Here is an 11,983-nt window from a genome sequence, read left to right as displayed (position 1 = left end):
CACGTACACACAAAACAAGACTGTTTCAACAGCTGTGAAACAGACAGAGGCTTTAACTGGGGGGGACAATCACCATGGAAGAAAGTTGTAAGGTTAATGGATCACCACACCAGTGTCTGATCAGATCGAGGGGTGAGGGTTACAGCTGGAGGCCATGCAGAGTTGGGAGGGGGGTAAGAGAGATAGAGTGAGAATGCTGTGTTTGGGGTCAGCGACACGCATCTGCGAGTCACTGCCCTATTCAAATATGCCATTTCGAACTTCGCACCATAGAGAAGCACACATTCACCGATACCTACACACAGCAAGCATGGCACACCATTCAGGCCCACTGTTCACAGCTGCTCTCTACACTGTGAGGGCACCGGTCTTACACTGCCACTACTGTACTCATACCTCAACATTACAGACATACTCAGTGCACAATCCCATCATACTTAACTGCTCATGTCATTATCCAATCAACATACAGCACAGGGACCGTTATCACTTGGCCACTGGTTAACTTTCACACTCCCCTTCAATGCTGACATGGCTCCAAAAAGCACTCAACATGTCTTGTGGTGTACAGTCACATCAGAGCAGCTTAACAAAGATTGCTTGCAAAAAGGAAGATGTATTGATTAGTTAGGACTTTATATAGCCAGATAACGGAAATACTCCTATTGGTCCCCTGAGAAAAGGCTTTGACCTGACTTGCTCCCATAACAGCCCAGAAGTATAACTGGCCCAGGAGTATATGTAGGATTGTATCCTGGATGTAAAGTGATGCATGGCAAATTAGCTTCTGTGAGGGCATCTAAGAGCAAATGTAAAAGTTTGCTCTCCAAAGCAAGCTATGTGCTTCAGTAGTTATGTTCCATCCATCACAAAAGTGACTGTAAGGGAACCACAACACTGAGAAACTCCAAATGTGACTGGCATGTACCCCTCATAGTGTTGGCCTGAGGAAAAATGAGAGGAAATGCCAGGATATGGAGGTGTAAAAAAAGGGGCTGCTCTCACAAATAGGAAATGACTTATTTGTCAAGCTTTATCGGTGCCTAGAAGATGAATCTGGTATTCAGGTTAGGGATTTTTAGTGTGCCTGACTGGCTGCAAAAAAAAAAAAAAAAAAGAACAAAGGAAATCGTGCTGGGGTGATGGCTGGCGGCCACTGGGACTGTTACAAAAATAGCATTAAGTGTCTCGAGAGCTCCTGAGACTGGAGTGTTAGACACGGCTAACCCCCTTTCAACACAACCAGCGAAAGTGCATTGGCATGACTGTATTCTGCGATAGCAATCCATCAGAGCAGCACTGAGAATAGATGAGCAAATGGAAGACATTAGACTGAGATAAGAGTTTTAACTAATTTGAACTAATCTAAAAAGAAACTGTGAACTGGATGCTATTTTTAAGTCACTGCAAAAGGCAAAAATCTCCCGTAACCAAAAAGGCCACAAACATCTTGTGCCCCAGTTATATTCACTATTCTTTGCTTTGAGTCATTTCATAAGGTGTTTCATATCTCATCTATATTTTGTCACAGAGCAGCCAGACTATTAAAAATGAATGTTCGCAGTAGGATTATGAAAAAGTCACTGGGGTGTTGGGTAACCATAAAACCACATACACAACACATCTAACAGACTTCAAAAATGAGCTTTTAGTAGTTTGTACTTCTCTGAGTGTTATTAGACGCTTCTGCAACGTACACTACTGAACTGAAAACAAGTGACAAAGAGGAAAATAAATGTGACACACTGATAGATGACTAGATTAGCCAGCCAGATCCGAGGCCGGGAGTAACCACAGGCCCTGCTCTGGAGGAAGCGTTGCTATAAAGAGCTGTGGTGTGTGTTGTAAACACTTGCGGTACGCTATGAAAGCCACACTGCCACATCCTCTACGCTCTCGCAGGAGCGCAATGAATGCAATCCTGTGATACACCCGCTCACAGCCAGAGGCTGTTTTCACACTACAAGTCCCACGGCGCACCACAGCGATGAATGATGAACGGAGGACAGGCGCTTCTCCGCTCACGTCAACCGAGTATCTCGTGGGTGCCCGAGCAGTCACTAGAGGGCACTAGTGAGTAGTAGGATGTGGGGACTCATTGCTGAGAGACCCCACCCTGAGCTCAATGGAGCTAGTTGTGTTCCACCACTGTAGATTCCTGGTCATTGTCAGCTCACAGCACAACCCAGCCTCAGACCTAGACTACAGAGCATGGACTGCACTTGGGACAAGAACCGAAGAAGCTGCTCAAGGACCCCATAACAGCCTACCCTTAACGGCGGCGCGGTCCTTACAGCTGACGCACTGCGTGCTGCGGGTCCTGTTACACTCTTTAACACCCACTCTGTTATCAGGTAATATGCGGTACTGCCAGCGGACACATTAAGCAGGACAGCCGCGTTTCTTTCTGCCTCCTGTCCAGGCTTCGTGGCCTACTGCTATTTTACATTATCGTTTCTTTTACGGTGCGGTTACGTTTTGCTGAGTAAACTGTACAGCTTGGCCACGGCTTTTTACTCGGAGCCAGAATTCCCTCAGTGGGTTTTCCACGTTGTTAATCCATGATAAAACAGCCCCGTAGGGGTTTGCGGCCTTCGATTTCCTTCGCGAAACCCCTACTCCATTATCTCAGGCATAAACTGAGCGCGGTACGAGCCAGTTAGGAGTCCTGCTTTTCACTTACTCACATCAATTATGCATCTATTGAAATCCAGTACACCCTTGTGGGTGCAAGACTATCAAGGCCAGAAGCCCTTTGCCACAGCCAGAGCCAGGGCAAGCTAAACGACAAGACATTAACGTTGTGAACACAGCTTTGGAACTGGAACTAGTGGAGGGAGAGTTCCTCTTTGCTCCCTGCCTATGACCCTATACCCAGCAACAGCTCCTCAGCAGAATCTCAAAAGACTAAAATTACAGTCATATAAATTTCTACTAATACACACGAGTGCATTACTAATTAGAAAAATACTAGTAAGAATATGTGAATCTCTTGACAAATCAAAATAAATCTCCATACAACATCAGAGATTGATGTGGGCAAAGTTCCTGAGAACAAAAAAGGCAAATGTAATTAACGAAATTCCCCTCCAACAGAGGGGCGTGTCTCACTGCCCTGTCTGAACAAAGGCTCTGCCCAAACCAAAGCCACCAAGCGCAGAGACTGCACTCCTGTTCGCCTGGGAGGAGACCCCCCAGAGTTCCTGGCGTGGGGATATACGTTCTGGCCACCCGAGCGATGGGCCCTAGCGGAGAGACACAGCCTCAGGGAAAAGGAAGGGTGATGGAGGTAAGGAGAGAATGAGGGACAAGGAGGAGTGTGAATTAGCCAAGGCGTAGCAACACCTGTCAGGGATTGCTGGAGTTTTACATGGTAGCTGTCTTGTAGCTATCCTTGAAAGATGAAATGAAAGACAACCATCTTGATGTATTTCTTCCCCCACACTTACCGCACTAATTTGTGGGCTGTTTTCAATTTGGCATAAGCATTTTCATACGTTTAGTATCGAGTTCATAAAAATTCTTGCTGATCTTGGAATCATGGTGCTGGAAATTCTTTTGGTCACCACCAAGTGGTTTAATTTTGTCACTCTAAGTGGTGAAATTAAACTAAGAAATTAAGTAAAGAAAACATACCGACAGCCTCATCCCACTCCTTCCCCTAAGACAGGCGTCACCACGTTGACGATACCAGGATGGCTGGCTTTGATTGGCTTTTCTGGCGATTGGGTAGGGTTAATGGTGGATTTGTTTTTTTTTGGTGGGTGGTTTTTTTGGTCACTTTCTCGTGAGCGCAGGTGAGTGAAAGAACAGGAAAGAGAGAGAGGAGTGGTTTGGGGAGAGAGAGTAGGTACAGACCTCTTCCGCCTCAATACGAGCAGGTTCAATCAGCAGATTATTGACTTGATCAAATGACACCCCCTGTTAGGACAGGAACCAGCGAGAAGCATGCGTATTAGTGAGGCAAAAAAGGTAAAATAAACAAAAACAAAAACAAAACAAAAAAAAAAACGCACACTCACCCGACACAACGCCACCTCACACACCAAGCCTCACTCCCTCACACACACACACACACACACACACACGCACACAGGCAACAGAATACAAACGGCCACTGTGACAAACCACACAGCCCAGGAATGAGGTAACTGCTAGGAACTGGCCTAGCGGTGAGTGAGGCCTTCACTCCCCATTCCCGTGCCGTTGTGGCTGTGGCAGAGCAGCAGCAGCAGCAACAGCAGCAAACACCCACACACCCAACCACACACGTACTCCCAAGCCCACCAGCGAGGGTACAGGCATGGGCAGCGGTGGAAACTCAAGACCCAGGATGCTGGACGACCCAGGAGAAGATGGTAGGCCCCACAGAGAGAATTCAACAGCGGAGGAGGAGGAGGGGGAGGGGGAAGAGGAGGAGGAGGAGAAGTGGCGGGCCATAATTATACAGTTCTCTTCAGTCTTGTAACATTCAAAAATCCCTTCACCCTGACCTCAGGTCAGTGTATGTGACTAGTCAAAGAGACCACGGCTCGAGGGGCCTCGGTTCTGGCCTAGCTTACCACGATTCATGCTTCCAAGAGGATCTTTAAACCCTTGGGAATCGAATGGAAACAATGTACCAGTGCTACATGGGTGAGGTCAAGAAGTTGATCGTCATTTTGCCCATTGAGTCTGACTCTACAGTTGAAGTCACATCTGGTTTCCACCTCTGCCATGCATATGTTCCCTGCTGAACTATGGACGTCCTGTGCGCGCGCGCACACACACACACACACACACACACACACACACACACACACACACACACACACACACACACACACACACACACCCTTCCCTCTACCTCATTCTAGTTCAGTATCAGACACACTCTCCCATTCTTTCGTTCCTGCACACCAATTGGTTGCATCATTCACATACCCACACACTCACACACACTAGACAAACAGTTCAGGCTCACACACACTCAGGTGAGTAGGCTGGTGCCCTGGGTTCCCCCATCCACCTCTGTTTGATCCTCCTCAGATGTCCCTTACCCTCTAATCAACACCCAATCACAACAACTGAGCTCAATCCACCTACAGCCCCTCCTGCACTCTAACCTGGAAGTGCAGCCATTGTATGCAGCAGTGGTCACCATGCTGGACTTACGGGGCATGGTTACATCTCTTTATGTGCATTCCTACACTACTGATAGTCTACCCCAACCACTTTTGACCACTTTTCTGTATAGCACTGCATAATTCCATTTGTGTCATTTCATAGTTTTGACGTTTTTTATTATTATTCTAAAAAATAACGGAAAAATAAAGCAAAACCGTTCTATGAGTAGGTGTGTCCAAACTTTCTGACTGGTACTGTATGTGCCTAACCCTACAGAAAATCATCTGACTCCGATTTCACGCTCAATGCACTTGGGTGACATCTGACATCTGCTGCGTGACTGGGGAGGACGTGAGCCCAGTTCTTGAACGACAGGTGGAAACGACTGTCAATCAGACCACAGAGGCAGGACCAGGGAACCCAGGGGTTGCTTGCATTGTGGCATATTTCAACAATCCTTCAGTTCTGAAAATTCTGATTCTTGATTAATGTTAACCAATAACACATCAATGTTTGGCATTATTAGTACTAAATGGAAATAAAAAGCTGGAATACATATAAACAAAAAAAATTTTTAAAAAATAAAACACAAGCCGCAAACATTTCCCATAGCTGAGGATACAGAATGGGGAAGCGGGGAGGGGAAATGTAATTAAACACATCGATGGAGTAGAACAGTAGAAAATCAAACAGTGGAAAAGCAGGTGATAGTAGGTGGACAGCCTTGGCTGGAGCAGTGGGCAGAGACGAGGAGCTGGAGGGGCGTGGCTGCAGGGTCAGAGGCGGTCCCCATGAAGGGACAATCTGTGGTTGTGTTTTAGGGTGTCACTTTAGTGCACCAAGCTGCCTTACACTGACCCCAGCACCCGAAATGCAACCCCAGCCTCTGTCCTGACAATGTACCAGAGACAGATGGAGCCCATCTTGACTGCCGGAGGTTACAGAGCGGGAGTAATTTCTATTCCCACACCACAGTCTTCATTAAGTTCCAACTTCGGCGGTTATTATGTGCAAGTTGGAAGTAGAAGCGGTCAGAGAAAAGAGACGTTTGGCTCTGGGTTTGAGCATGTACTGCTAAGGTATGCTCTCTGGCGCTTTTCTTTGTGGCAGGGAGAGGTGAATGCGAGAAGTCCTTTCAGTGTGGATATATGGCATGAATACAGCAGGGTGCAACTGCCTGTCCTGGACACAAGGGGCACTCCTCATCATTTACACAAGTGGAGATCAGTACTATATGAGCAGCGGGGTGATGAATAAGATTTGGCAGGCCTTTTGCTTCCTTATTTGCCTGTGTGGAAAATCCCTTGTACAAAGATTGATTACTCCTTCAGTGTAACCGATTAGCATACACAAACATTGGGTCGGCAGCTCTTTGTGCAGGACAGGGGAAGATAAACAGCACTGGGCACTGTCAAAACAACACCAGCGGTGCCTAAGTGCGGCACCTAAGTGTAAACTAATGTGAGCGCTGGCGTGGTTTCGATCGGGATCTGCAAAATCCTGCACCGTGACAAGTCCAAATTCTCTGCATGTAAATACGGTTTGCCGCTTCATTAGAGTTGATTTAACAGGCAAATCTTATCCAAGCAGAACCCTGATGCAGTATCGGTGGAAGGAACTGGGATCGCAGTATTTCCATACGATAACATCACTCATTGCAACCTAGCTACGGAGCGCCACTTGAGGTCCCGAGCATTGTGTTGCCTCTGAAGTGCCATTCACGTTACACACCTTTGTGTTAGAATTGCAATGTCCGGTGCAATAATGATTTATTGGCACGTATTGATGGGAACTTGTAAATCTATAATAGGCCCATCTAGCAGTTGCATGACAGCAAGCATTTGTGTATTGTGTGCTTGATGTGAGTATTATGTACTGTGTGGAAGTCTGCTGTTGCATGTGGAATGCAATCATGAGGATCTATCTATGTCTGCAGATGCGGTGAGGGAAAGGAGCTAAGGTTTACAGACATAGTGTGCTGCCTTGGTCCGCACTGGCATCACGTCAAGATTCTTCACTGTAACTTTCTGTGTGAACGAAAAGTGAATAAATCACTCAATCAGTGCTCCTTTATTTGGAATGAGGGCTCTCCAGCTGCAGGCGAGCTTCTCCTCTTGACTGAAGCACCGCCCCCTACGCTCGCCCCGCCCCGCCCCGGCCCCTCCTACCTTGATGGGCTGCAGGGAGGCGTTGGTGCGGTCGGCCAGCGCGCTGTCCTCGGCGTCGGGCTGGCGGGGGCCCTCGGGCTCGTCCTCGTCCTCGCGGTCGGACTGCGGCCGGGTGAAGCCCTGCAGCAGCGCGGCCACCGCCTCGGGCTTGGGCAGCTTGGTGATCTTGAAGTGCTTCTTGTAGTGCGGCGTGTCCTTGCGGATCAGCCGCTGCTTCTCGGCGGGCGGCGCGGGCGGCGGGTCCTCGTCGCTGCGCTCCCCGTCCGCCTCCTCGTCCTCCTCGCCACCCTCCTCGTCCTCCTCGCCCCCGCGGATGATGGGCTCCTCGGCAAAGTGCACTGTGGGCTGCGGGGAGAGAGAGAGAGAGAGAGAGTTACTGAGGGAATGAAACAGTGACAGAGAGAGAGAGAGAGAGAGAGAGAGAGAGAGAGAGAGAGAGAGAGAGTTACTGAGGGAATGAAACAGTGACAGAGAGAGAGAGAGAGAGAGAGAGAGAGAGTTACTGAGGGAATGAAACAGTGACAGAGAGAGAGAGAGAGAGAGAGAGAGAGAGAGAGAGAGAGAGAGTTACTGAGGGAATGAAACAGTGACAGAGAGAGAGAGAGAGAGAGAGAGAGAGAGTTACTGAGGGAATGAAACAGTGACAGAGAGAGAGAGAGAGAGAGAGAGAGATATAACCGGTACAGGAGATTCCATTCCATTACATCACATCAGAAGATGCTCTTATCCAGAGTGACTTACATAGGTTTTTACATGTTATCCATTTATACAGCTGAATAGTTACTGAAGCAACTGTGGGGCACAAAATGGGCTGCCAGTGTAGCATAGTGGTTAAGGAGCAGGACTCATAACCGAAAGGTTGCCCGTTTGAATCCCTGCTGGGGCCCTGTTGTTGTCCCCAGCAGGGATTCAAACCAGCAGCCTTTAGGTTACCAGCCCTGCTCCCCTTTCCCTTTATACACTTAAAAACATGGCCATGCAATTCGAGAGGATACCTCGATATATTCGTCTTCCATCTCATCCGGCTCCTCCCCGTCCTCCTCGTGGCCCTGCCCGTTGACTGGCTCCGCCCACGTGGTGCTCAGGCCCCGCCTCTCCTCGTTGGAGCCTGCGGATGCAGTGCTGCTGGAAGCGTGGGAGTCCTGGCTCTGATTGGACAGCCCGCTGAGGCGCTTCTCCTGCACGGGCACAGCGGTGATGTCACCCCCCCAGAGAAACATGGCACTGAGCAAATTACCCGTAATCACCACGCGTGATTAAAAGGCTCTTCCTGAGACTGGAACAGGCCCAAGATAACAGCGTAACACCGACACTTGTGAAAATGCCAGCAGTGTGAAGGTGTTATTTGATGAGGGTTGTCTGTAGGTACAGGACGATATCACATAAGGTTTCCCATAAAGAAGCAGCTACCTTTTAAGTAAGCAGAGTGCAAGTATTATATATGTTTATGTGATGCTGTACATGTGTGTATATCTTACTGTACATGCCTGTGTGGTACTGTGTGTGTGTACAGTGCTGCATGTGTTTCTTACTGTATATGCATATGTGTTACTGTGTATGTGTGTGTGTGTGTGTGTGTGTGTGTGTGTGTGTGTGTACAGAACCTCAGTGTCGGGGCTGTCCTCCTCGTCAGGCCGGGCTGTGTACGCCTCATTCCTCTTCTCCTCGATCACCTTCTTCATCACCTTCAGCTCGCTGGGGTGAGGCGTTGCTCTCCGCTGCAAACCCTGTTACACATACAGCCATAGAGTCTACTGAGGTCTGGAGCACAGGGCGCTGACACTGACACACACAGCCGCAGAGTCTACTGAGGCCTGGAACACAGGGCGCTAACACTGACACACACAGCCATAGAGTCTACTGAGGTCTGGAGCACAGGGCGCTAACACTGACACACACAGCCGCAGAGTCTACTGAGGCCTGGAGCACAGGGCGCTAACACTGACACACACAGCCGTAGAGTCTACTGAGGCCTGGAACACAGGGCGCTAACACTGACACACACAGCCGTAGAGTCTACTGAGGCCTGGAGCACAGGGCGCTAACACTGACACACACAGCCGTAGAGTCTACGGAGGCCTGGAGCACAGGGCGCTAACACTGACACACACAGCCGCAGAGTCTACGGAGGCCTGGAGCACAGGCCGCTAACACTCATCACTTCAGTCCAACCCACGCACTGTCATTCACCACCAAGGCCTGGGGAACAGTGCACCAGCGCCCCACCCACCCTGCGCTCGGCGTCCTTCTCCTCGTCATCCTCCTCGTCCTTGGCGCCGTCCTGGAAGTGGATGACGGACACGCGGTTCAGGTTGGTGTCGGTGATGCTGTCGTCCACGCTGTTCTGCAGCAGGTTTTCTGTCGCACAGAGGGGACGGGGGTGAAGGGGGCCGCAGCGACACTTTCAGCACCGCAAAGTGTTCGGAACGGGGGACATTTTCTGAACATTTTTACAACCCTCGATTACACCAGCGTTTCCACAGAGCAACGCTTGAGGATCTCTGACTGAGAACGACAGCACTGTCAACGCCATGCGGTGCTTCTGTGCTACTGTTATTATCCTACGTTAGCGAAGAGCGACTGCTTCAGATATGCAGTAATGTTGCTGCTGTTCATTTAGCTGACACAGCAAGTCATTTACAGACGCTCTTGCGGCAGGCAGATAAGCTGATATTATACAGACCTGAAACAGATGGAGGAGCAGATTAACATGCGGGCTCAGTCACAAGGCTGCGAGCGCGTGTGAGTGTGTGCGAGTGTGTTCGCCCCTGTGTAATACGCGTGAGCGTGTGACAGCGATACCAGAGCCAGGGAGATTAGGGTCGAGAGCGTGAAAAAGAGGGAGATGAAGAAAGAGAGAAATCAGGACAGAGAGAAACGGAGAGAAAGATCGTGATGGAGAGAGAAAGAGGGAGAGGGGGAGAGAGAGAGGAGAGGGGAAACAGGGAGAGAGGTGGAGGAGTGAGAAAGTGGGGCGGGGGGCGGGAAGAGAGAGAGAGAGGGCGAGAGCGAGAAATAGAAGAAGAGAGGGTGAGAGAGAAATTGAGGGAGAGAGGGTGAGAGAGAAATAGAGGGAGGGGGTGAGAGAGAAATAGAGGGAGAGAGGGTGAGAGAGAAATAGAGGGAGGGGGTGAGAGAGAAATAGAGGGAGATAGGGTGAGAGAGGAGAAGAGAAAGAGGGAGAGAGGTGGAGGAGGCAGAGAGTGAGGATGGGAGTGAGAAACAGAAGTAGAGGCAGGAAGAGAGGGAAAGGGGGCAAGAGAGAAATAGAGAGAGAGGGTGAGAGGGAATAAGAGATGGAGAGACGGGGAGAGAGGGACAGAAGGGGACAAAGAGAGAGAGAGAGCAAGAGAGCAGGAGAGAGACAGAGAGAGAAGAAGTGAGGGAGAGAGGGAGGCCTTACCGAGGCTGGGGGAAGGCTGCTGGGGGAGCAGGTAGCAGGTGAGCACCTTCTCCCCGGTACGTGTGTCATCCTCCGTCTGGAACTTGAGCATGGGCTGAGACTGGTTCTCTGCCAGCCACATGGCCTTCAGGTTCAGATTGGTCAGGGAGAAGGGGAGGTTCTGGAGCCTGGGGATAGGTCAGACAGAAAGTGGGTGGAGTCGGTGTGGGGAGGGGTCAGAACTGGACACACCCACTCTCTGTCCAGGAGCACAACAAAAGGCCTGTCCTTCAACAGTAACAGGATATTTTACTCTAGAATTAAAAGCCTGTCCCTGCATTATTGAAACGAACATTCAGTCTCTGTAGCTGCTTAGATCACCCACTTACAGGGCGAGCACGGCTCCTTTCCTGGGCCAGGAAGGAAAGGAGGAAGCTTACCCTTCCTCAATGTTAACAGTCTATGACTCCATTGACTTGAGAGGGCTGTGTACTGAGTGATATAAAGACAATTCAGAGACTGAATAGCACTCAACGGGTTCACACGGTAACTTTTGTGTAAATAAGTGTTCTCCAGCAAAGACAGGCAAATGAGATACAGGGGCTGAATGAAGCCTTGATTAGTGGCAGGGTGTGTTGCTATAGTATGCTTTTATACACACGATATGTCATGACATATCATGACTTTATTAGGTTTACCACATTTGAAGTATTCTTTGAAATCCTCCAGGATGCACAAACACACATATCAAGTTCACCTGGTATGCCACTGTGTGAGTGTGTGCATGCCAGTGTTTATGTTTTTGTATGCGTTTGTGTATGTATGCGTGTATGCGCTTGTGTGTGTGTGTACATATATGTATGTATGTATGCATGTGTGTGCGCGTGCGTATGTTACCTGTTCCCCGCCACGTCCAGCACATGCAGCTCAGTGGCGCCCCCTAGCTCGGCGGGCAGCTTGCCCACGCGGTTGTCCCGCAGTGAGAGCACGTTGAGGCTGGCACACCCCCCCAGCTCCGCGGGAACGCTGTACAGCCGGTTACGGTCCACGTTCAGGTTGGTGAGCTTCTTCAGCTTGCCCATAGAGCGAGGAAGACTCTGGAGGAGAGGAGAAGACGGAAGAACAGAATAAAGTCGGAGGGCTGAGGAAGGGAGGACAGAACCGGGGTCAGGGGAACACAAAGCGACAAAATGGCCTCATATGGGCTTTATGTGTTTTAATGTGCGTTCACGTGGTGCAATACGGTTTCACTGAGTTTGATAAGACCACAGCTAGATACGAGTCAAACACCCAATGGCAGCTGTGCCCCACAAGGGCCTCAAGCCTA

At 49.6% G+C, this 11,983-nt stretch overlaps 1 protein-coding gene across 1 annotated transcript in view; it reads right to left on the bottom strand.

Moving 5' to 3' along the window:
- Window positions 1-11,983, bottom strand: part of LOC118770848 (protein scribble homolog) — an 88,661-nt gene that overhangs the window by 31,573 nt on the left and 45,105 nt on the right. The window contains exons 10-16 of the mRNA XM_036518580.1: window positions 11,554-11,753; window positions 10,678-10,844; window positions 9,505-9,632; window positions 8,879-9,001; window positions 8,270-8,452; window positions 7,275-7,619; window positions 3,859-3,921 (exon numbers count right to left, since the gene is read on the bottom strand). Coding sequence (XP_036374473.1) covers window positions 3,859-3,921; window positions 7,275-7,619; window positions 8,270-8,452; window positions 8,879-9,001; window positions 9,505-9,632; window positions 10,678-10,844; window positions 11,554-11,753 — 1,209 coding nt within the window. The remainder of the gene's footprint in view (window positions 1-3,858; window positions 3,922-7,274; window positions 7,620-8,269; window positions 8,453-8,878; window positions 9,002-9,504; window positions 9,633-10,677; window positions 10,845-11,553; window positions 11,754-11,983) is intronic.

The sequence above is a fragment of the Megalops cyprinoides genome, chromosome 24, assembly GCF_013368585.1.
Source record: "Megalops cyprinoides isolate fMegCyp1 chromosome 24, fMegCyp1.pri, whole genome shotgun sequence".
Taxonomy (NCBI): domain Eukaryota; kingdom Metazoa; phylum Chordata; class Actinopteri; order Elopiformes; family Megalopidae; genus Megalops; species Megalops cyprinoides.
The sequence above is the reverse complement of the archived record's forward strand: the minus strand, read 5'-3'. Positions and strand labels throughout refer to the sequence as shown.